The sequence below is a fragment of the Ixodes scapularis genome, unplaced genomic scaffold, assembly GCF_016920785.2.
Source record: "Ixodes scapularis isolate PalLabHiFi unplaced genomic scaffold, ASM1692078v2 PGA_scaffold15__6_contigs__length_5221840, whole genome shotgun sequence".
In the NCBI taxonomy this organism is placed as follows: domain Eukaryota; kingdom Metazoa; phylum Arthropoda; class Arachnida; order Ixodida; family Ixodidae; genus Ixodes; species Ixodes scapularis.
Window position 1 is genome coordinate 2093920 of NW_024609841.1, and position 26278 is coordinate 2120197.

The following is a 26278-nucleotide window of genomic DNA, read 5'->3' on the forward strand; positions in this document are numbered from 1 at the left end:
TATTGGTCTTCGGTTTCGCCATATTGCATGAGCAGGAGAGCCATGCTAAGTGTTCGTTTACGACACGGGTAACGTAGCCTCCGATGTGTACCGCTGTAGTTAACTCCAGGACCTGCATTCGTTTTACAGCATGATGGGACAGCATAGCCAAGATTTTTGCTACACTTCTGGAAGGTCGAATGATGCGGTGACTGGCACTGTAGGTAGCGCGTAACGGCAGGACTGGCGTATTTATCAATACGTCACTCACTCGCGAACTACTTGCCGCAACTGGGTAATAATAGGGCTTCGCGATGTGAACTATGGATCGCCGGTACATTGCTAAGCAGGACGATTGACCACGGTGATATGGGAGGTTATGCGCGTTCTAACTGAGCAAGGCGCCGTCTCAGCTATCCGAATTTCGCGCGCTTAAGGTCACTTTTACTCCGTTTCGTTTTTTTAGTAGCCGTTGAAGGCTCTGGGGTGGGTGATTTGATTTAGGATATTGTATTTTGTGGAGAAGTGGGGAGATAGACGGGCATGGTCAGGGCCTCGTTAAGCCTTAAACCAGCGGGTAAGGTCGAGCGAGCACAGCACAAGAACATAACACGCAGCAAAACAAAACAAAAAAGGCGTAAAAAGCGAAAAAAACACACACACACAATACGGCAGGGTTTATAAAGTGCGTTGTACTTTCAATCGTAAGCACGATGCGAAATTTAAAAATCGCCCTCTGGTTTTGGCTCTCTGAGTTATTAAGCTAAGGCCAGAGGCGATCGCACGAACCATCTCCCCGAAATCGGTTGCTTCGGAACACCGAGTGCTCCGCGTTCGCAAATGCCGCTGGCAGAGTCCTATATTTTTGTATTTTTCTTCCACTGACCATACGATACCTCAAATAAAATAAATGGCGATCTAAACAAATTATCTGCATAATTCTTTCATTTTATTTATTTTTAGCGCCACGTTGCAAAATACACACAGTAAATGCGTTAAACCCCGCCTTTGACCAGACCGAGGGTGGCCGAACGCGATTTCTTCCTTCTACACACCGCTGCCCAGTATGCAAATATGGTAGTTCTCAGAAAGCGGTTATTGAAACGGTCTATAAGGCAAGGCCAGCTCTACCATTTCCTTGACACCGCGACATGTAGGACATTGCAGGATCGGTGTGGAAGAGCGGTCAAGAGCCAATCAGGAAGCAGCGGTCGCCGACTCGTTCGGCAACATGCTGTTTGTAAGCAGCCGTTATTCTAGAGAGAAGTTCACTGGGGGAAAAAAAAGGGGGATCAACCATGTGGTATTGTACTGGTTTGCTAATTGGTGCCGGGAAAAGGGGAGACGAATGAAGAAATAAAGAGCTGTAAAATGTGTAGAGAGATAAAGTGATAGAACGATGCTCTACAGGAAGCACATAACACTGAACGCCACTTCAACAACAATTATACTCACGCGTGGCCTACTAAGTTTTCTAGAAGCAACCGGGCTAGGTACAACTTTGTAATCACGGCTCCGCAACAAGTATTTAACGCTAATATATATATAGCCGACAAAGTTTTGTCTAGCACGGTTGCTTCTAGAAAACGTAGTAAGGTACAAGTGACAAATTTAAACTGCTAAATATTTCCAAACGAAGAAATGTTTCCGTGGTGAAACTTGTATGTATCGCTCATTAGCGGAGTTTATCATAAACCGGATGTTGCATAAGATAGGGTGTCGATAAATGAAAAATATATAAAGAAACTTCAGTGTGTGTTATACCGGTATAACGATTTGATCACCTTGTTTCATGGTGTGCATGCACTTGTGTCTTAATGAGTACATTTGCGACAGAATTTATTGGGCCGCCGCACCTGCCCCTGCGCCATTATATCTGGGTAAATTATTCCCGCTGGTGTGTATTGCGTTGTTGCTTTAAAGCCGTTGACGTAACTCCTCCGCTAATTCATCGCTCTGGATGAAATGCTTCTTGAGCTTCCGATGTAAAGGTACGTTTATACTGCAACGTAACGTCGACGGGCGCGGCGTAGCGCAGCGCGCACAGATACTGATTGGTCGCAGATATTGAGTTCCTGGATGCCAGCCAATAAAATGCGCGCGTTCTGCGCTACGCTACGTTCACTGCGCTCAACGTCGGAGTATAAACAGCCCTTAAGTATTATTGCCTGGGATATAATTGAAACCTACGCGAGCAGAGCCTGGTCAACAAACCCCCCCCCCCCCCCCCCCCAAAAAAAAAAAAAAGCTTTCACCTGGAACTAGACGAGAAAGCACAAGAACTGTCCACTGCCAGATGGGTCCCAGACATTGGATGTAACGAGTAAAACAAATTAACCACTAAACAGGCAAACAGGTAAATAATATTTTGTACGTTCACTTCAATCAAAGAACTCGTAAAGCAAATGGCTGTAATCTACGGTAGGAGCTCAGCAAATCCCAAGGCCAAAAGTTAACTTTTGAACCGGAAAATAAAGTCTGCGCAGTGACGCTTTTCGTAACTTTTGCTACGTCGCGTGCCACTCCGGTTCTGCGGTCGCTTTGGCAGAGCTCTCTTTCACACAGTCTTTGCTAAACCTCTGCTTCTAGAAAGCCGGCCATCGCACTGACGGCGCAAAAAGCAAGGAGAATGTATATAAACTTTTGTCAGAATACTGTGCGGAGAATCAGACGCACGCAACGTTTTTGGACAGCAAGATAAATGATCACTACAAAGCAACCCGAGGTCAATGAACAGAATAGGAAAAAAAAAAAAAAAGCAGCTGCACGCTTGAAAGGAGAAGAAAGGAACTGAACTCGGGTAGATCGTCGACTGTCGATTAAAACACACAAATAGGGGACATTCAAGCAGCTGTGCTTGCAATGCAACATTGTGCTCGCTCTTTCGTTTTCATATGAGATTTTCTATTTTTACAAAGTTCTATTTCTTTTATCGCGAACCCACTCGCTTTTACACGGCACTTCTAAGCTATAAAACAAAAATAATATAAAATGAGCGAGGCTCTTGCACGTGACCGTCACCACAACATAATGTTGCAAACGTACCGTACCTGAACCGCTCACCAAATGTTCTATGTGAACACTGCTTCGCGATGCACTCGGAGCACTAATTATTCGCTTAATCGGTTTAGCCAATCAGAAGAGGAAACGGTATCAAAATCAGTCCCGTACGCACTCTCAGTGGCGGGAAGGCGTCCACCCCTTTTAAGCACTGAAACTGGACTTGCTAAAGCCGATACTCATTCACATTGCCCGAACTGACTAAAGAGAGATCAATAGTCGAAGTTCCGATTGCATCGCGAGAGAGCTTACACGTAGAAACTTATAAGAGATAGCGCCATAAGCACCTCGCATACAGCGGACATAACAATCATCTAAGACATCTGGCGCGTGTACTTCCCCGCAAGGCATTTGGGAGAGCCTGCAATCTGCAGAGGGAGCTCGGCGAATGACGTGCTGACTCCCAGAAAGACCGATTGAACTGCGACACAAAGCAAGACGTAAGCGAGCGAAACGTCACTTTGCAGGCCGTTCTTTTGTTAGGTCTAAACATAATTTCAGCCTCGTCACTCTCCCAGTTCCGTCCACGCATTACAGCGACTCGCTCTCCCAAGTTCCTTGCGGGAAAGTAGACTCGCTGGAAGTTTTGAGTCGCTATCCCAGTGCTCGTACATAATGCAGAAGACACGCTGCTCGCGGCAGAGCCTACAGACAGTTTTTCAACGACCAATGGGAACGTCACACAAGGAATGTCTCAGACAGTAACGACAGACTGACTTTTGTACGACATCCTAACAGTCTGAGCGCAGATTTAGAGTTCAGAGCTACGCAGAAAAGTAAGCGCGCGGCAATGTTTTGTGTCTGTTCGCCCTCTAGGTTGAGTGCCAGCCACTTAATGAATTGCTCGGTTGCAGGACTTACCCTCGACGACGCTGTCTCTGATCAATCGATCTGGCGGCACACGGAGGCGTCATCCCGACGCGCGGCGAAAGCGTATCCTCCTGTGCGGGGCGGCGGCGGAGACCGACCTTTCCCCGCCGCGGTTCGAAGAGCGACTGGGCCCGGACCTGGCTTCCGCGGAAGCGCGGCGCAGCAGGGCACCCCCTCGCGAACCCGCCGAGTGGTTGCCGTCCGCTCTGCCGCGGCGCCGATTACCCAGGTTCCGCTCGTGCGCGCGCAGTCCGAGGTGTCCCGCAGTGTTGTGGAGTTGCCACTCCGGAGTTGGAATGATTCCCGGAATCATTCTACATTTTCACGACCCCGCAATGGAATGGGAATGGAATGGCGGCAACGTTTAGGGGAATGGAATGGGAATGGAATTAGGTGCCTTTTGCCCGGAATGGAATGAGAATGGAATGGGGTGCACGGTTCTTCTTTTTCTTTTTTTTCTTTTTTTTTGTGTTTACGGTAAGCTAAACAGAGCCAGTCAGCGAGTCAGTTGCTCAGAAATATAATGAGCGGAAATCTCCTAGCCCGCGTGGAGCCCTAACAGACTTACGGCCTGTTCACACGTGCAGCGGAGCGCTACAAGCAAGCGCTAACCTCGCGCTAAGCGCGTGCTGACGGGAGCCTTCACCAGCTTTGTATCGCACCATCAAAACTGTTTCTCATGGCAGGCTATAAGTAGCTTAAGACACATGAGAAGCGCTACATCAGCGCTTCGCTCCATGTGAGAACCGGCCTTTATACGCCAAAAATAATGCAATACAAAAAACAAGCGTCAAAAGCAAAGGGGGAAAGGGGGGTAACGTGGCGCCTTTCACGGACGCGCAGGCGTCGGGCTTCGATGGCGTTACACGAGAGCGAAACAAGAAACCAAGCAAAAGAAAAGGGAGCGGCAAAGAAAGAAACCGCCAGGCACAACCCCTCACCGTCCTTCTTGTCATGCTTTTTTTGTTGTTATTGCGACGGTTTGTACAATGCACGCGCACGCACAGACTGAGATCTGGGAGTGGAAGCGACTCGAGTCATAACTCGCAGAGCTCTGATAACTCGTTGACTCTAGTGCCGTCGAAAGATGATCAGGTATTGTTTTCTCATAGTTCGAGGCGCGTTCTTTAGCAGGCAGCCAACCCTGCTGCTTTCCACGTTCATTTGTGCGCACTTCTTTGAAGTGCGAAATGTGGGTTTGCTTCGGCATTAAAACAAAGCGCGATTCACTTCCCTCTTCTCCTCGTGCGCTTTGCTCCGAGGCTTGTTTTTTTTATACTGCATTTGCAGTGTAAGTCCACCTATTACTTGGTCTTTGTTCCGATGCTTGTTTTCTGTGTTATATGTTTTAGTGGGTTGGGGCTACAAGCAAGCTAGCGGATTCCCGCCCACTTCCTTTGACTTTAGTCTCTGCATACTTCGTTTCACCTTGCGATGGACCGCTGTGGACGCTACGAGTCACCCTGGGCAATCCAGCGCCGTGAGCGGGACTGCAGGGTCACGCGACACTCAGAAAGCACTGGATTGGTTTCGATGGCTCTCGTGCTGTCAGTTGAGGTCCATCGTAAGGTGAAGTAGACTATCGTCGCCGCTCTTGGTGTGACCGAACTGACTAGACCTGCAGAAAGATCGTCCCGCGCCAGACGAGGCGCGACCGTTGCTGTGAGGGCAACTGAAAAGGAGAGCAGGGTGTCAGCTGCCTCTGAGGTTTTGGCTTTTGCGCGTCTCGGCTGTCAGGTCTGCATTCGTGCTCCTTGTCCTGGATCCTATTTGAGGTGGTGAGAACTCAGTTGGACGGCGTTGTTGAGGAAACACGGGGAATGTCAATTCGAACGGTGCGGTATTACCCCGTTAATTGTATATCTTGATGTGAAGAGCTTTGTCAACGCTGACTTCCCGAACCGTCGCCACAACGCGAACTGACATCAAGGTAGAAGAATGAATCGGTTGGTACCGTCTGCTACCTGAACCCGCCACTCAATCAGCGCGAAGAGAAACATCACAATTCGGACGAGAAGACAAGATAAATAGAGATCGAGTCATGGCATTGTAGAAGACATTTTTCTACATTAGTAGCGAAGAAAGTAAGCAAGCTGCATGCTGAAAGTTGTGCCACGAAACTATACACGGTGCAGTCGGCGTATATCATCGAACTTTATTCGCCATCTGGAGAGGAAACACAAGAATGAGTATGCGAAGGGTGGAAAAGGGCAGGCGAACCAGCCAAAAATTGAATTGAATATGATAAGAAATATCGAGATTCGTAAAGCAAGCGTGAACTTATGCGTTTTAAAACAGGTAAAGTGACGTGGTCTACACGGTCCCTCGTGCTGCGCCGCAGAGGTTGCCTTTCGTCAGAGGATGTGCTCTTGCCGCTGTGCATGGAGTCGCTTCCAGCAGTGTACTAGCCGTGTTGCTGTATTTGAAGAATACAGTAATATAGCTTATTCCTGCGCCACGCACGAACTGGATATCTTTATGGTCTTATCAAACAAACACGCTGGCCGCATATGTCCTAAAAGTCAAATGCAAAAAAAGTTAAAAAAAGAAAAGAAAATGAGTGGATTTAAGTTTTGCTGTTTGTTGCGAGCCACGTGGTCGCAAGACCGATGTCTTAAAGGGATACTTCAACGAAATTTGAAATATTCCCGTCGTGTTCAAAAATAGGTTGAATATGATCCACAATATCCTTAAATGACAATTGTGCGTTTGTATTTTGAGCCTGGTGGCTGTATTTTTCGTTATAAACGGCCCACTCTGGCAAGCGCTCGGAGAAGGCCCAGCGGAGACCACGTGACACCCAACGCAATCGTGACGTAGGTCGTCTCAGGACGAGCAAAGCTACGGCGAGGCTGACGTCGAGAGGATGGCCTAGTCGTTCCAGCCACCGAAGCGGCTGCTTTTGTACGAATTTCGAGTGACGGGTTAACCTTCTGTAGTCTTGTAGGGGGACAATAGCGACTTCTGCGACACACAAAGGCATTCTCGGGAAGAAGTGAGTTCCTCCTTTCCCCCTTCTCTCGTCGGGGCCGGAGGCGAGACAACCTCCGTCACTAGCTGTCAAGGTTCCTAGACGGGCATTACAAGCGAGGCGTTAGCGACATTCACCAGGTGATCTTTGCTAATCGTTTAACTCGTTTTAAAATTCCTTTTCGTGACTTTTTTAACAAGATATTGGTAAGTTCGATGTGATGCTGCTCCTTTGAGCTGCTCCTTTGAACACATATAGGACCAAGAAATGAGCGCCGAAATTTCGTTGTAGTATCGCTTTAAACAAGCATCGACGTGTCAAGGGGCTTTCTCGATGTTTGCTGTACATTGTAAATAAACACTTTGTGCCACCAGCGGTCCGCTAGTAAAAATCAGTGCTTTTTTTAGGAATTTAGCATTTTGTTGCAATTGCCTCTGCATTTGATAATGTCAGCTTTATGCTGCTTATGCCGGCAACAAAATGTAGCTGTCAAGTGCCAATTTTTACGTTTAGGAATTAAAGGAATGGAATGGAACGATTCAGCCGTTCCAGGAGTGGGAATGGACTCAGTGTCTCCATTCCTTGGAATTGAAAGGAATTGAACTATCGAAAACTCTAAACTCCCCGGAATGGAATTGGAATGGAATGGGGGTGCCCATTCCGGAACACTGGTGTCCCGACCTCAGCGTCGCCAACGGAGCGGCAGGAGCAATTTGTCGACCACGCTCCAGCGTTGTGCGAAGACTTGGACTTTTAACGCAGTATGTGTTTTATTGGTCGTTTCCCACGAGAATGAGCCTGAAGAACTACGGTGATTTCATTAAATTCTCAATATGGTCTTCCCTCCCCGAAACGACTTTTTGATGTTTTCTAAAGAAATGTAAACGATCGCTTCTTAAACACCGCATTCCATGCGTTAATTAATAGGACTTTGGAGATAAGGGTTGCTACTGATTATTTTTAGAGTGTGCGCCGCTCCCGAGCTTGAGTGTCAAGAGCACACACGCAGCGGGAGTCGAGAGTTCTGGCACGTACCGAGAATGAACGAGAGCCGAGCGGCGGCGGACTGGAAACTGTTCTGCGCAGTCTCGCTGATGAACCGTGCTTGCGCGGTTGGTTGATTCGGCGGTTCCTCGGACAGGGAAACAGTGTCCCGCTAATCGTCGCTACGTTCGGTCCCTCTTTCGCCGCGAAGGGAAAGGTCGTTAGGAGGGATTGATGTTCGCCACTTGATTCACGCCGATGTTGGACTTCTTGCGGAACTATTTATTGCGCCACGTTTATTTGCGTAGCTTCCCCCGATATCTCTAGAGCGCTTCCAATATAAACGGGGCAATTTGGCGCGTATATGTCAGTGACAAGGATCGCAGGAGCGCTCTCAGAAGTGTGTCGACGGCGCACTTGAGTCGACAGTCACTGCTTTTCTTTTAGTCAGTGCAGCGGATGAGGGGGGCACCGGTGTCGCACTCGAATAGTCTCGCGGTTTCAGAGGCAAAAAAGGCGGCGCCTGCGTCGTTCGCCGTTGACACCATGAAGCGATTCGGTCACGATACCAATCACCGTTTTCACTGGGCTAAACTGGTTCAAGCAGGACCGATGACCGGCGTCTTCAACACAAATCGGTGCGGTACACACTGAGTGTCCTTTGAAAGTGTACGTCCGACCTGTGGAACATTTTTATGCCTGAGTGCGAGTGCTTGCGTTTTAAACTCCCCAATCGACGCCCTTTGGTGGTCACCGAATACACAAACCAAGTAGCCACATCCATACCATCGACGGCCTTAATATAATGTGTCAGATTCCACTAGCGCGTACATCGCATCGTAATCTGATATTACTATAACACTTATCAGATCGACCTACGAACAGTTACTATTGCATTTCTCTCAAAAATGCACCGTGTCTCTTTCTACCAGGCGCTCTCCAAAATTGTCATTGCTCTCTCTTTCTCTCTGCCTCTCAACCATGAGCACTCGAAACACGGGTTCGAACATTTCAGCCCCTGGCCGAGTTAATCTCAAGCCCTCCTCCTCCTCCTCCCCCTCGGCCGGCGATTCCGTCCCCGCAGTTCATACGCCGTCGCGGCCCACCCTTTATCGTTGCGCGAGAGCCCGTATTCTGGAGAAACGGCCGAGTTCTTTCCGAAAACCCCGCAGCATCGGGAAAGCAATTCCATGGGAGGGAATGGAACGGCCGAGCAGCGTCGGGGCAGCCACCGCCGGACTATCGAGCAACGCGCGGTGCGATGAAGCGGCAGCGACGGCGCGCACATGTTTACGCTCGCCATTCCCAAGTGGCCGCAGTCGTGATTCGGTACGACGGGAAACTCGTGCTCAATGATTCGTCGGGAATCCCGTCTCCCGTTGCCTCAAGCGGTCAGAGTAACAACGTGGAGCTCGCGGCGCGCTTTGTTTATTTGGGGTGGCAAGCACACCTTGTTTTTATGTAGGGTGGCAAGAGAAGCCGGAAACATCGGCGCCTGCACAAAGAAAGCTTAAACTTTAACCGAATCTGCACTGAGCAGGTCAGCTCTTCTGTATGAACTTCAAAAACGTAATTATCTTCCAGTAAAAAAAAAAAAAAAAGTGATTGCAACAATTTGGCAAAGTTTAACGTCCTACGCGTTTGCAGAAGACTGAGTTAAACAAGCTTTGCGCCGAAAAACTGAGGGAGAGTGGGAGACAAGAGCGCGGGCTGTCGTCAGAACACCGAGATTAAAGGGGTATTCACACGAGGGAGAAATCCCGGGGATTTCTCTCCGGCACGCGCGCATCACGAGATGAAAACGCGAGACATTTGCACTTCGCAAAGCCTGACGTTTTCTCGTCGTGGGATCCGCGTGCCGGGGAGAGGGAGAAATCTCGGGGATTTCTCCACGGCGCGCGCGCATCACGAGACGAAAACCCGAGGCTTTTGCACACCGCAAAGCCTGACGTTTTTGTCGCGGGATGCGCGTGCCGTGGAGAAATCCCCGGGATTTCTTCCTCGTGTCAATACCCCTTTTACTATACCTTTTGCCGAATTACCTAGGCATCAAAAATAATGTCGGGAATGTAGCTATACGCGCTGCGCGTGCTGGTGCCATCAGCTCTAACTGCTCGAAAGCAAAAAACCTAAAACAAATGACACTTCGCACGCGCGTTCGACGGACGCTACATTTCGGTTATTTACTTCGAATTATAGGCGGCATTCACTGGCGGCCATAGCTAGAGTGCCTTCATACACACGCACGCTTTTGCTTGAGTGGTGACATCTCAGCCATTTTTCCGCCCAATCTTTTTTTATGCATTTTGAAGTGCGGGCAATCTGGTGTCACTCAGCTCGAGCGCGTAGCTTTGGCTAATGCATAGGCGCCATTTTACCGCCCAAGTCACGCACCGAGTGCGCGAGAGCGTCACGCGCCGGCACACTCAGGGCAACAATGGATGTCTTCACCCTGAGACAGACAGACATGTAGGCACCCTAGCCATAGCTGTGTGCGCGACTGCTGAGCGCGTGCTAATGGCGAGCTTCCACTGTTCTTTTGCAACATGCATTCCACACCATCAAGACTGCCGGTCTTAGCAGCCTATTAAAGGGGCCATGAAATGAATTTTCGGCCGGATAAATTATTGTAGATTGCAATTTTACTAATTGGGTTAATTATAAAATAGTAGAAATACAAAAGCCTGCTTTTCGCTAAGAAAATTTGAAAATATGGAGCACTATTTTGTACCTCGTTTTCTTTGAAAGCTCACCGCCCTTTATCTGGGAAACATTGGCGGCACCCAAAGGTTTAAAGCACGTCAGTGGAGACAAAGGCGGCAAAGGCCACCTTTGTCTCCACTGCACTCGTCGAACGCGTTCGAATGTGAGAGCGTAGCCTTTTCTACACTAACAAATCCTGCAAGTTCGACGACGGAGCCATAGAGTGCCCGGTCGCAGATTTGGAGCGTGAGGATCTGGTAGCACAAAGCATCAAAGAGCCATTTCTCGGGGAACCTGGATATCAGCGCTCACCTTTTGCAGCGGCCAGGACCCGAAACACAGTTTTGGGGTCCTGGCGTGTCGCCGCAGTGTCTCGCGGCAGCGGCGAGACACTGCATTTCGGCGCCTCGCCGCAGCGGGCGCTAGCCACGTGGCTCTCCTCTCCACCGTTGTCTGCCGCTAAACCTTTTCCATTTAGGCGGCCGCTTCTCGTGGCGATCTGCCAGGCTTTCTCGGTATATAGGAGGTTACAGTGAGAGCCAAACGCCGAACGCCTGCTTTCCGCGTTCTAACGGGTTCGACGAGTAGAGCGAAAACAAAGACCGCCTTTATATCCACTGCACTCGTCGAATGCGTTCGAATGTGAGAGCCTAAAACCGGACGCCCGCGTTCCGTGTTCTAGCACGTTCTACGAGTGCAGTGGAGACAAATACGGCTAACCTTAGATCTACCCACTAATCATTCCAATCAAAACTCGGCGTTCTGGCGTCCCCTTTTATCCCTCCCCTACATCACTTATTCGGAGCATAAACTCGTGGCGCTAACTCCGTCGTCTGCGACCACACTCGACATGGACTCCGGCAAGGTCGTCGCTCCCATTATTTACACAAAGAGAACTGCGCCTTGAAGTTTCATGCAGTAAAACGTACCTGCTCAGTGCACATTCGTGGAAAGTGTGATCTGTCTTTTTGGAAACGCTGAATTTTCCGACTCTTTTTACAGCATTAGGTCCGCTTGTGCCACCCTATACATCTACTCGTGGCTGCGCGTCTGAGCTTTTAGGGTGCAAATCACTTGGATCTGCAAACCTCGTTTGCCAAACGACGAGGCGCAGATGGCGGATTTACAAGGAAACCAGAATGCCCATGGGGCAATGGGCGTCACATCATACGCTCGCTCACTGTTCAAGCTCAGATTGCACTTTCCGCGTCAGATGGTCGTTGGCGCTTCGTCATCAGCTGGACGTGGCCTGGGCACAGGAGTGATTGGTCCGCTACCAGGTGTTCACAGAAGTAGAAGCGCAGGAACCTCTTAAAGTGCAGCGTCGCGTTCCAAAACCCATTTGAGCGTGGATAACGGTGACCTTTCCATCGTCGGGGGCCTCACCGCTGGAAGGGTAGTAAGCAACGCTCTTAGAAGTTCGCTGGCACTGGCCGTAGAAGGTCGTCATGCATACCTGATTTTCTCATCGACTACAGTCGAGAAAAGGAGCTTGGTACACGTGTCGATTGTTCCATTTGCGTTCCTCCATAGTAATCAGGAAATAAAACAGAATACTCGTGCTTTTGTTTTCTTGTTTTTCTAGATTATTTTAGAAACAGGCTTTTGGCCGGTGGTATTTTTATTGTTAGTGCGTATGGTGCTTTGCTTTGGTCACTTGCGAAAGGGACCAACGTGCAGGTGCTGGGCTTAAAATTCCGCAACCTGAACTGTCATTTGATCAACTTTGTGTACAAACAGCACAATTATGCAACACACACGTACTCGCTTTTTTTCCTTCCGGGCTCTCGGGGCGTAGCACGCCGCCCGGCTGCGCTAAGGCCCTGCCGCTCTGCTTCAAGGAGCTTGCATCAGATTCCCCATCTATCTCCTGCGCAGAGCTGTAAACACATCTTCGCGCAGCGACTGCCGACGTTTGTTCTGAGCATGCGTTTTTTTATATATAATCTCAAGCCGACGTATGATTACAGCTTTGAAAGAAAAACTGGGGGTGTATTTCTTACACGATATAACATGCGATCCTCATATAGTTGATTAACGTAGAAGTTTGGGTTAGTTGGTAAGTAGACATGATGAAAACAAAACAGCGCAAAGACAAGGACGAAGTAGAAGAAACCACAGTGCGCAGCGCTGACCTTCAACGGAAGATTTATTCGTATAGGCGTCTGTCATTAATAGCAAGCATGCCACCCAAAAAAATCAAGGAAAACACAAAAGATATATAACGTGTCACGTTTTCGATACAACACTGTCACTCCTTTGCCCTTATCGTTCTAAGAACTGCTACTTCTTATTTGAAAGGACGAGTGACGGGGCACTAACACAATCACGACCCAGTCGCGCAATATCACGTGCTTCTACTATATCCCGCGTCACTCTGTCCCTATTTTTAAAAACCACTTCGCATCCCTCGAGGGTAGGAATGCACACATGTTATATACCTTTTGTGTTTTCCTTGATTTTTTTTGGGTGGTATGTTTGCTATTTATGACAGATGCCTACACGAATAAATCTTCCGTTGAAAGTCAGCGCTCTGTTCTGTGGTTTCCTCTACTTCGTCCTTGTTTTTGCGCTGTTTTGTTTCTGTCAGATCCTCATATATTCTATTTTTAAGCATAATTATCGGGAAACGTTGGGCTAACAAAAAATTTAAAAACCGCATTCCCCAGTCGCATTTTATTAGTCGTTAATTTCTTTTATATTAATTACCCAAACTTTATGAAGCACGACAATAAAAACGAACGAATCAAAATCGCTCTTCTTACATAAAAGGTGCAATTTTATGCGCACCGTTTCTTAGTCACACATAATTATTTAGATCTATCGATGTAAAAATGTAAAAACCATATAACCAAGCGTTCGCATTTAAACATTTGTCAGCGTATCGCATGTCTTCGCTTTATAACAATAATCATTTCATTACATCAGTTAACCTTAAACATCGCATATTTTGCGTTATCTACGACATAATCCGCCATAAATGATTTGCCCATTCCGCGCGAACCGCATTGAACAAGCATCTCACTTTAATATGGATACTTTACGCTGAATGGTTGCCGTAGAATAAAAAATATTGCCAAAATAATCATCAGATAAAGAACCGAATAAAATGTAGCATATGCTTTCAACGTGAATGCTGTAAATTGCTGTTGTTTCTTTGCTTCATTTGGGATGTTATTGAAACTAGTTATTTGTTGCGTTTTTGTGTTTCTCTGTTTTCTCAAAACTCGTACTAAATTTGTTTGTATGAAATATTTTTACACTATTTTTTCGCCAAGGTGTGTATGGGAACCAGATCCTCGTCAACCTGCAGTAGCAGGTTTTTGCCCCCTTTCCCTTTTTTTTGTTTGTAATGAAAAAAGGAAAAGAGAAGATTGTTATTTTTATTATTAATTGCTTCAGTTTATTCATGTATGCTGTTTCTGCATTCCGTTAGCTATAATGGTCTCTTCTTACCACTGGAAATGACCTCCGCTGTTCATGTCGTAGTAGTAGTAGTTGTAGTTCCTGTCGTTGTTGATATTGTAGTTAGCGGTGTAGGGCGTTCGTCTACGATGCTGGCAAATCCTTGAAAGAGAAAAAAGCCCGCCGCCCGCCGGAATTCAGGGTTCGCGGCGTGTGAAGCGGGCACGTTCCCACTAGGCCAGGCCAAAGCGTTTGATTTTTTCGAAAACATTTATTAACATTTATACACATTAATACACGCCACACAATCGAAAGGCGTCTTTTACAGGGTTAGTACATAACGCAATACGTTCTCAGAAACCCAGCGTGACTAATGCAAGTCCAAGGCGACTATGCGAATACCACTTTTTATATGTACAGCACAGTAAAAAAAAACGCTTCGGACTTCGAAAAAAAGAGCTTGACCTATATAATGCGGAGTCACCGACTTAAACTTCCCACCACTCCATTTAACTCTTCATCTTCAGACATACTAAGCACGTGTTGCCTAGACTGCGATTGCAATGTTTTCTTTAAATTCACCCATGAGAGCTTGGTAACTTTTCCTTCGGTATCGACCTTCCTTGTTTTCCAGACTGTGAAGTCCTAAGAATGCACGCGTATCAAAAACGCTGTCCAGGTGTTCGGAAAAATGCAAATATCTCAAATTTATTTCCTGTACTTCCAACTCTTTATTCAGGGTTCTTTTGAAGACATCCCACAAAAAGACTGCATCAATGTACAATACAAAAACATGCCTAAACGTTTCAGTAGTCCCACAAATTTGGTAGTACATTGATTACATTTCTTCAATGCCTCGGGATTCAAGCCATTCTTTCACTGGCACAGTTCTTAAATGGAAGGAAAGAAAAAAAATAATGTTTTGCATTTAGCTGGTGTTGGCATGCGCTTAACCCCCTTGATTAATTCCATTTGACAATTCTGTGCGGGTTCACCGGGGCATAAACGATATAAAGAATTAGGAAACATGTTGACGAGCTGCTCGACTAAAGCCTTTTTCGAGCAGGACTCTAAAAAGGCTTGATGTAATAGAACACTAAAAAAACCAAGTCTGTCTGCTACTTTGTTGTAAAAAAACCTCACTGCGTTTTTATTTTAAGTGTGTCATTTGTAAGAACATCTATTTTTATATATTTTGTCAACTATTCTTTTTCATATTCTTTGACTATGCAATGTCAATAAATCTGGTCGGTGCAGTCCATCACCCACCACGAGCCACAGCCTTTTTCCTTGTTGACGGCGGCAGCAGAAGTAGCAGAGAAATCTGAAATAAACGTCATCGCTTTTTCCATGCTTGGCTCATTCGAAAACACAAGTGCCAGGTCTTCAACATAAGAGAGGATTTTGACTTCACAGCCATAGAAACAAAAACTTTGCACAGTGATGTTGTTTATGGCGTCTCTACAAAGTGGTTCCAAGTATAAATTGTAAAGGAGCCGTGAGAGCGGACACCCCTGACATACGGAGGGCTGTACTTGAATGGGCATTGTGGGGAATTCATTAATTATTAATTTTGTCGACATGTTGCTGCAACGAGGTCGAAAGCCTTTCTAAATTTTTTCATCAATTTCTACATGCATAAAACGAGAGAAAAAGAAGTAATCCTCCACTCGGTCGAAGGCCATTGCAAGATCGATTTGTAATATAGCAGCTGTTCCATTAGTTCGTTGACATATTCTAATATTGAGCGCACAATGTGCAGGTTTGTTTGAATCTTTCTTACTTTTATAAAGCTAGCTAAATGGTCGCCCACAACCATTGATATAACACTTTGAATTCGGTCGCAAATACTCAGGCCAAGATTTTATAGTCACAATTCAGGAAGCTCATCGGTCGATATCTTTCGACATGCTGTAGTTTACTGAGGTCTTTTGATTTCGGGATCAGCACTGTGTGGGCTTTTCGGAACGACGTCGGTAAGAAACACAATTCTTAACACAAGTTGAAGACGTTAAGGAGAATTGCTACAAGTTTTGTTCTTGCACTTTTTGTAGGTATTGTCTCTAGTCTATCCGGCCCTGGAGATTTTCGGATCTCCGTTACAACAAAATTTGTTTAGATTCTTCAGCATTAAGGTCATCGCTTAGCCTTCTTGTCTTCTCGCTTCGAGCGGTTGGTACTCATGTTTTTATTTCGTTCGTTCTTGGATGTGAAGATGTTGGTTTTTGCGAAAAGATGTCTTCGTAATGGGATACCAAGGCGGCTTAAATATCCTGTTCATCAGTTAATGCTGTCCCACTTTGTTTTAGCAGCGACACTAACTTCTTCCTGCGCAATTTGTTTCAGCGTATAGCTATCGTTCCATAGATTATTCCACTTCCATTATTTCTAATATTTGGTATTCTAACAGCAGCCCCTTTGTAACGTCTCGTCATGATCTTCAAGATGTTTTTTTTAGGTTTTTCATATCAGTTTTGTATTGCCCAGGTTGATGGCACTCGAAATGGTAAAGATACAAAAAGTCTTCGTGTAAGCGCTGTTCATCTGTTCTTTTCTTAAATTTTATAATTGAGGATATTTTGATAGCAATCACCCGAGATGGTAAAGATACAAAATGCTTTTGTTTAAACGCCGTGCATTTATTTATTTTGCTTAAATTTTATAATGAGAACATTTTGATAGCTATCTGACTTAGTTTAAGCTTGAATAATTCCTTTTTCTGACACCGTCCATCTTTCGCCTGACCAAGTTCTTTAGCAATTTATCCACATTTTGTTTAAAGTCATCGCTGTCGAGGAGCCTGTCATTCATCTTCCAAACTGACCACGATTTTGGCATGTTGTACAGGACATTTTTTTATAACCTACGTTTACCCTAACCATACAAGGGTCAGAAAAAAAGAAAGCAGGTATCAATTTACAATCGCTCACGGCATTTTTGACGCCGAAATATAGATACGGTCTAACCGTGCATGGGACAACCCTTAAACGTTTGTGTATTTGAGCGTATTTTGCTTTCGATGAGTCAAGCAAGTTACTATCCTGAAAAATAGCTCGCAGGACGTCTGTGCTGAAGTTCTCAATTTTTTTGGGCGGTGTTCCGTTTGACATGCAACACACAGTTAAACTCTCCTAGAACAATTACATTGAACTTAGTGTCAGCGTGGATAACTACTTGACTGAACGAGTTCGCTACCTCATTGCATGCATAAAAAACAATTATGTTCCAAGGTAGGTATGAATGAGCAGGTTAGCGGCAAAACGTTAACAAGCATTAGTGCCTTCGAGGAAACTGCACATTCGATAATGAAGATCTTTTTATACATAATAGTACATTCAGTTGAGTAGTTAATAGTTGGACAGTGAATTACGTCTTTTGAGTAGCTCTATGCACGGTTAACACTTTGTTTCTTGTATGGTAACTATGTCGCAGTTATGCGTCTTTAGAAAATAAACTAATTTATACTTAAAAACTTGATGAATAGAACTCGCGGGCATTGCTAGTGGAAATACTGAATGGGTCAATCTGGGTGGTTCTATCGATCACTTTAGTCGTGTTTGGCGTTGGTATCCGATCGGGTTACAATTATTTTCCGCCGATCCCTGAATTTAGGCTGTCCTAGTTGTTCTTAAAAGAACAAGCTTGTATGTAGCTCTTCTGTTACCAGGAAGTCATCTCTCCAGCTTCCGGGCTCCTCAAACGTCTAGTGTTCAATTGTGGCCAGCTTGGCTTTTTAGGAGGTCCTTCAATCCTTCGCCTCCCCCTCCGTAGTCTTGTTTGTTTAGGCTGCTTTTTTGAGTCCTTGATTTTGTTCGCCTGAACAACAACTCCTGGGCTTGCAGGAAGGTCCTGCTTTCAGCTCGCGTCTTCGTACTCTTCCAAAACCAGCTCAGCATCTTGATGTTCAGAAGCATCCGAATGAACTTGAACTCTATTGTTACAACGCCAGAGGAGTCTCGAGTGCTGCTTTAATCCTTGTACATATCTTCCACGTCCGTGATATGCTAATTTTCGTCAGCCTTAGCCGGAGCGCTTCCTAGCAGTTTAGACGCGTACGGGACAACGCATTCTTCGCTCGTGTGCCCATAACGCCAGCACTTGGTGCATCGTGTGGTGATGCAGTGTCCGCGCATGGAACCAATGGCTTTGCACCGTAAGCAGGGAGGAGGTCGCCCAAGAATAACCACTAGCGTGTTCACCCCGTAAATGGTCAGCATATGTGGTACCTTGTCGACACTAAGATGCTCCTTCAGAACTACCGTTGCCACATTTGTCACTTTCTCCGTCTCATCAAGAATCGAAAACCTCCATCTTTCTATGTGTATGTCCTTGACAGTGCCAAACAGCTCAAGGACCTTCTTGATCTCACTGACTGGCACAGTTAATGGCAGCCATAAAAGCTTCATCCTGATTTCGTATTAGCATGGACCGGTGATGATGTACCCTTTGGCTTCACCTGACACTGCTCGCATGCCTTGATCTTGCATTTGGCTGCTGCATCGGTGAAGGGGGCCATCGAGACTTGGTTCATTTGGTATGGGACCAAACCAAGGAGGTCGTTGCGCTCGGTGAATGAAAATAAAGCTTCCTTGAAGTCAGTAGCCTTCTACGGGCATTTGGTAATATAAACATGCAGAAAATGGGAACCAGTAACGAGCATATCTATCGGTAGTCAAGAAAGGATAATCATGTGCACCTAGGTTGGACATTTACATGTGCATTTTAAAATGTCACGGGAGTGACGTCTTGTCGTCTGATTGGCGGAGGCAATAGGTCACTTGCTAAATTCCCCAAGCGCCCCTTCTCGCACTTGAGGAATCTTGGGAACGGTGTTCCTACGGTTTCCTAGTGATCGGCAATTTTGTCTAATTCGATGCTTACACACTTTTGACTGTAATCTGGTGCCACTCTAAATGAGCCTGATCCAGATTGCAGGGACCCGTCATATGACTTTTAAACTTTCTCGTCAATGCCAGCATTTATTATACTGTGCATGCAATCCACTCTTCAACCTCGCTGATATGCAGAAAACTCTTACTTTATTATCATTCTCGTACGGCTTCAAGGACGCTTATATTATACTAATACGCTAGAAATGCTATAAACAACCCCGCTGACTACGAGCTAAATCCTGGTTTTGGTTGTTGTGAATTCTCGGCTTTTTAAGCAATTCCTGTTAAAACAACAATCACGAGAATGGTAATATTGGAATAGATTTCAGCTATTCAGCCAGTTGGAATGGTAAATCGCATGCCCAGTGAAAGAGAAAACAAAAACGCTGATATTGATGCGAACTTTTCCAAAATAATATGACAGTTCTGTGCAATCTGCACTACGTATGACCAGTATGGTTCCGGATTACAGTCGAAAGTGAGTAAGCATCGAATTGGTCGAAATTACCGATCACTGGGGTACTCAAAGAACAGTGCTTTAGTAAATGGTCTATTGCCTCCACTGATCGAACGGCAAAGCCTTATAAAATGACCATGTAAATTTCCAACCTAGCCATCCAGTCCTGGGAGCTTTACGCTTGCCGCTGAAAATCCCGGTCTCAAAGTGCTGTCGAATCTGCCCTCACTGGAGCTCATCTTGCTTCGTTCATTAAACCTCTCGTTGTGAGTGCAGCGGTACCCGGAACGAACAGGGACCCATGAAATCGAATTAAATGAACACAAGCAAAACAACTGGCGTCCACTTACTTGCACTTCGTCGTCTTCTCCCTACGACACAGCGTTAATAAAACGCGCTATACTGGGAGTTTTGTAGTACCCAATGTCATAGCCTTCTCTATACCCATAAAGCCTGGTCCCTTTCCATGACGGAGCCATGAGTGCCCGGTCGCAGATTTGGAACGCGAGGATCTGGTACCACAGAGCATTTCTCCGGGAGTCAGGAATCAGCGCACAGCGTTTGCAGCGGCGAGGACCCGAAACATGTTTTTTAAACCCGACGATATAAGAAGCGATAGCCCGAGGAACGCGAAAGCATGTAACGCCCGTTACATGAGTCTTGTCTGCCGCTCTATATTTTAGCTTTCGGCGGCCGCATCTCATGGCGATCTGCCATGCTTTGTCAGTATACACTCCGTGCGACGCGACTGGCGCGCCGCCGCGCGGCCGGTACCGAAGGTGGGCAGTGAGAACTCCAGAGAAAACGAAACCGAAACCACACCGTGTACGTTGGTACGTATTGAAGTCGGAGTGGTGCGGTTGCCCTGGGTTCACAGCATGAAGTGCTGCCTGTGCTGCGTCATTAAGTGCTTCAATAGTTATGCGTCGTATCTCGTGGAGACAAAGTTTCACAGATTTTCACCTCGCCGATGTTTTGTGGGGCAGCGACAACGATGGAGCCGTGCCGTACGACGCGAGAAATTTGGTGTCCCGATCATGTCTGCCACTGTGTCGGCACAGCTGACATATTCTACACTGCCGCTTTGCGTTCTGCGTTTGTTTTTGTACCAGTAACGCCTACATGTGTCAGCGCCGATGGGACGAACTGAAATGCCATTCCACACTCGCGGGTATGCAGTGCCAATTTCGTTGGAGGAATGCCCTCCAAAGAAGTTTCGTCCCCATCGTACGTGTCGATGATAATTCCGGACAAGTATGGCACGCAATTTGTACTTCATGAAGAAAGATTAGAACGGTAAAAAAGTGACAAATATAAATCTAAAGAAAACAACAATGAAACTCGGAATCACTGGAGAATCGGCGTTTGAGTATGGAAGTTTATGCGGTGTGCTTTCTTTCTTGATCAGCCTCCTTCTGGGTGTGGAAACGCTGACACCCCAAGTTCTGTAGACAACAATTTTCTTTTTCTCGGCTTTAGAGCCACCTATCGCAAAGTGGTTCGAACTGGAAGTACCGTCCACTGGTCTCTTCCTACCTGTAAAGTGTGCACCTCCCACGATGACTGGTAATATCTGACAGCCTTTGAAGGTCAAAGCCAGTTCCCATTTAGTTACGCCGCCCAAACTAAATTTCCATCTGGTTTCGCTATGCCAACTATTTTTGTTATAATAAGTGTTGTGCCAAGTGACGATCATGTCAAAATACCTGTGCGGCGAAAATCAGCACCTCGCACAACAGGTTATTACACAAAAGCTGACCGCAAAAGCCCTTGGCGCCGAACCGTGTGTTGGGCGGCAACTTTGTTTTCTCGGCTTTGGAACTACCTTTCGTAAAGTTGTTTCAATTGGAAGTACAGTCCGCTAGTCCCTTCCTACCTCTAAAGTCTCCACCTCCCCGGACCAGTGGTATTTTCTTGACAGCCTTTTCATGGTCAAAACCGGTTCCCCATTGAGTTACGCCGTCCAAACCAAATTTTCACCTGGTTTCCCTATGGCACCTTTTTTTTTGTATAATAAGTGCTGTGTCATGTTACTGTCAAGTCCGAGCACCTGTGTGCCCAAATCTGCACTTTGCAAAGCCCGCTATAACACAACGTTTTGGGTCCAATATTGGATATACCGTACAGCTAGCTTTATTTCTTTATTCGTTAGAAACATAACTTTTACACCTGCTGTCTAAACGAAACTTGGCACACTTTGTGCACAAACTTAGTGAACATCTCACTCGCCTCCAATATCATCGTTCCAGCAGTCCTACGTTTACAGCGACGAGCGAAATAAATTTCCCACTCAGAGCAATTATCGTGGCGGCCGCCTTGCTTTTCGGAAAATCGCTCCAACCCCTTTTTTGGCCGCAACTAGAGAAATCACTCCTAATAACGACTCAAACTCGATATATAAGAAGTAGAGAACAGCTAGATGTCCTTCTTAGGTCTGCCCCAGCACTCATGCAACGTGACCCTCAACGTATCGTCTCAAAAAGCAAAAGTATCGTCCGTGCGCGCTTCCGCCGCCACAGCTTGGCATGCGAAAAGGCGCCGAAGGCTGCTGAACGCGCCTCACGGTCGAACGCCAGCTCCTCCGCTAGCGGCGCTGCGCGCGTTTCTCAAAGCGCCCCCTATAGTTCCCGCACGGAGTGTACAGGGAGTATTCACTGGCGGCCATAGCTGTGTGCACAACTGCTGAGCGCGTGCTGATGGCGAGCTTTCACAGTTCTTTTGTAACGTGCATCTCGCACCCTCAAGATTCCCGGTCTTAGCAGCCTATTAATGGGGGCTCGTTTTGAGCATGCGCTCTAGGCATCACCTACAAATATGGCGACCAGTGAATACTCCTTATAGAAGAGTCCATGCCAATTCACACTGCCCGCACTCTCTGAAAAAAAAAGAAGTAGCCTATAAAAAATTGCCGTCAATGCTAAGAGCTCGTGTCGGGAGACACGTTTTCACGCGCTCCGCAACAAAAAAGAAAAAAAAGAAACAAAAGCTTTTGGAACCAAACGGAAAACAAAAACGTGCGAAAGAAAACAGATGTCTATTTAGTTCCGAACGCTTTTGTTCTGGTGCCCCACTGATTGACGGTGCGTGAACGCGACGCCGATGCTCGACTTCGCCGTGACGCGTCGCAGCTCACGCTGTGACTGTACCATACACCAGCGATGGCCAGGCTGACCCGGCCTAAGAGGCCGGGTCAGCCTCTTAGGCCGCCCTGGGACTACCCCCAAAGACGGCCACACGAAAACTCCTACAACTCGGCGTCCATAATACATGGGAGGAAATACAAGAAGCCCATCGAGTCTCACAATTCACCCGACTGAAACTCACATCGGTAGGAAGAGCTACGCTCTACCGGCTCGGTTACACGCCTCCTGCAGAATGCGAACAGAAGAAACGCATCCCTCTCACCATCCGACATTCCATCAAAGTCGCACCTATTCCAAGAAACATGCATCCCATCTACAACAAGGCACGGCGAGAAGCCCGGATACGAGCCCTCAAAACCCAATACGAACACTCCCCGGATTCTTCTTTTACTCGCTACACGGATGCTTCCCCGTACCCCCAACAACCAGCCCACGCCGTGAGCGTCACCGACGCCCATTGCAAAGAACTGACGGCAGCTACAATTCTCACTACGTCTATCGAGACAGCAGAAGAGCTCGCCATTGCTTTGGCGGCCACCACTGGCAACGAATATATCACTGTACTGACCGACTCTCAAGCCGCTTGCCGCAACTTCCTACTTGGCCGCATATCACCAACGGCCCTCAAAGTTCTACAAAACGTACGTCAACTCCCAGAACTCCATATCGTCTGGACCCCCGGACACGAGCCCTTCGAGGGAAACGAAGCGGCACACGCCGCTGCCCGCGCTCATATACACCGGGCAGTTTCTCAAGAAGGCGACGACACGCAAACCCCATGCACTTTCAAACCTACTCCTCTTAAGAAATACGCGGACATCCTCGCTCATTACCGCCACGAACGACGACAGTTCCCGCCACCGCACCCCCGCCTATCCAGAGCCGAAGCGACCGCTTTTCGTCGGCTACAAACTAACTCGTATTCCCACGGCACTCTACTGCACGCCATGTACCCCACCCTATATTCTGCTACCTGCAAATTTTGCTCCCAGCCTGGCACCCTGTACCACATGGTCTGGGAGTGTCAGCAAACCCCATCCCTCGCCCCCAACCCTCACGCAACCTACGAGCAGTGGGTGGGCCAGCTGACCAGTTCCGACCTCTCAGCCCAGCGTAGCCTGGTGGAGAGAGCCCGGAAAGTCAGCGCGGACCAGGGCTTCCCGGACTAGAGGAGGCCCCCCACCGGGCGGGCGCCCAACCATCAGCGCCTGAAGCTCTATTTATTAAAAGTTTATTCCTCCTCCTCCTCCTGGGGAAACGCGGAAAGGCGCGGGGGGGGGGGGGGGGGGGGGGTGCCCTTACGAGGGATCTGCGAGCCGCACTTGGACCAGCAAAGAGCCGCATGCGACTCGCGAGCCGCGGTTTGGTCACCCCTGCCATAGACCGTTTTACTCACAGAGGGCAAGAGAAAAGAGGGGTGGTAACATAGTGGACATGTCAGTTCGTAACTTAAGGTAGGAAGTACTATTCCCTTTTTTAGAGTGTGGGCCACCGTTGGCGATCCTTCAGTCCTTCGTTGTCGTGCACCCCGTGACAAAAAATAAAAGTGAACCGAAGTAATTACTTTTATTTCGCTCGAATGATGAGAGCGCCGCGAAATAATGCAGCGGTGCTTCCCGTAATATGAATATTCATTTATTTGTTCATTCTCACTGCTAAATATTTCACTTTCTGATTGGAACAATTTTCAACGATATTAAGAAGGCACGTCACCCGGTGTTTTTCACCTGAACTTCGGAAACTTTAAAAAAGAAAATACAAGTCCAGTGTTTTTTTTTTTTGTTTTTAAGAATATAATGAAACCGCATTTGGGTAGCTTGCGCCGGCGTGATTTCGCCCTCTATACTGGCACTTTTATGCTGCGAGTGATCATCTCCTTTGTACTACATTTTACGCTCAAGAACTGGTTGATTTCGCGGAATCAACCAGTTCCGGGATAATACACATTTTTGTCTAATTAAAAAATTAAACATCTTATTGTTTTTATAATTACCATCTACTGAAAACAAATAAACCTCTGGATAACTACGAAGATCCACAAAAATAAGATTGTTCGTAATCTTCCATTTTTGACGAAAGCAAAATTGAAAGGAATCAAATTGCTTGGTCGGAAGCTCGATATATCTTAAAGAGACTATGATTAATGAAGAGAACGTTTTATCATAACTTAAAATTCATAATGGTACACTTTATTTGCTACGGTGCCGAGATTTTCAGATTAACAGGGAACATTCATTCGTTAGTCTCCAAGGACTCCAGAGATCAAAATATTTTTTTTCCGCCTCGGTTTTACCCGGATGATTTGGTCCTATAATGTATTCATAATTATGCGGAACGTCTTTACCGAATTATCGCATTTCCTTCGAATTGCTTTAGAAGAGGCTCGTGGAAAGGCGCAGTTGAAAGAAAGAGCTCGTTCTTGGAGCGGCAGGGTTCCTACCGATTCAAGCTCTTGAAGCCGGGCCATTCTGCAGAGACCCAGGCCACAAACCGCACCGATCGATCTTTTCTCTTATCAGCGGCCGGCAAGGAAGCACCGCTGGGTATTCATGTGCGATTTGCCGCTACAAGACTTACGCTAATCTGAGTGAGCACATAATTGGGGCAACGTCAAACAGTTTTCAGAGTCTATAGATATATAAACATATATATATATATATAAGCGTGTTTCTTTTACAGTGAACGTTTTTTAGCTATAGTCATAGAGAGCCTAAAAAACACAAATCGTAGTATGTTAAGTTGACGCTTCTTGCTTCGTGATCGGCTCTTAAGCGTTTTTTTTTTCGGTTAATGCCACAATCGCATTGGCTGCGAAGCCGAAATACAATGCTCATGAATCGTCCTGCGTTTTTTAAGCTGTCTGCGACAATATATTAGAAGGTGTTTCTCTTTATACTTAACAAACTTCTAAAAAAAAAATAAACGTTGAAGATACGGTTATGCGGCTCGTGCATGGGAAGTTATACGGCCAGGGGGACATAATATGGGAGCCTAATCCTCACGATAAATAGAATAATTACCTGAAATGGGATAATACACTTTTCTTAATCAGTCGTTCCATTTATAAACTTGCTGAGCGCCACCGAAAACCACTAACGCGGATGGTAAGAGACTAAAAAACTGCGCGGGTGCGTTATCAAACCGGTAGCCTTCAACCCGCTGCATGAGTAGAAACTTCAGTGCTACACCATGCGACCCTCGCGCTCCGAGTATTTCTAATATTGGCTGATTTAGTGGTTTTCGATGGCGCTTAGCAAATTTCTATGAACGAACCATATGTTTATGTTCAACAATTAAAAACTCAATTACCATATTATATCTTAGTCAACAGAACAGCGCGAAAGAAGACAAGGGCAGAAAAAAGAAATATGCACGACACACAAGCGCTGACTCCCAACTGAATTTGTACACAAAGGGAAGAAGAGAACGTGCTGAAAGTCACGCAGTACCAGAGCGCGTCGCACACGACAAAAGTTCATCTAAGCTGTCGTTGCCCCATAGTCCGATCTAAAAATGAGGTTTCTGTTTGAGGAAATGCAGCGGTTTCCCAAGCTATTAATGCAATGCGCTTCCAAAATTTCGCAACCGGCCCCACTTACCGTACTTCTACAGTAACATATTTTAGTTAACTAGCCGACTGGCCATTGCGATCAAACCCCTGTACTATGTCCCTCTGGCCGTACAACTCACCCGGACAAATCGCATTAAGGTGGTTTTCGAGGCGTTTTTCTCAACATATCTATTGAGCTTTAAAAGGAACACCCCGTATAAAATGAGGGCGTAAGGGTGAAGTTCCGTGTTTTCGGTAAATTCC

The 26278-nt window shown here is 46.6% G+C and overlaps 1 protein-coding gene across 1 annotated transcript in view; it reads right to left on the bottom strand.

The window, feature by feature from the left end:
* LOC121835611 (connectin-like) overlaps positions 1-3961 on the bottom strand; it is an 85395-nt gene extending 81434 nt beyond the window's left edge. The window contains exon 1 of the mRNA XM_042290044.1: positions 3901-3961. Within this exon, the coding sequence (XP_042145978.1) occupies positions 3901-3953 (53 nt within the window). The 5' untranslated portion in view covers positions 3954-3961. The remainder of the gene's footprint in view (positions 1-3900) is intronic.
* Between the last annotated feature and the right edge of the window lie 22317 nt (positions 3962-26278).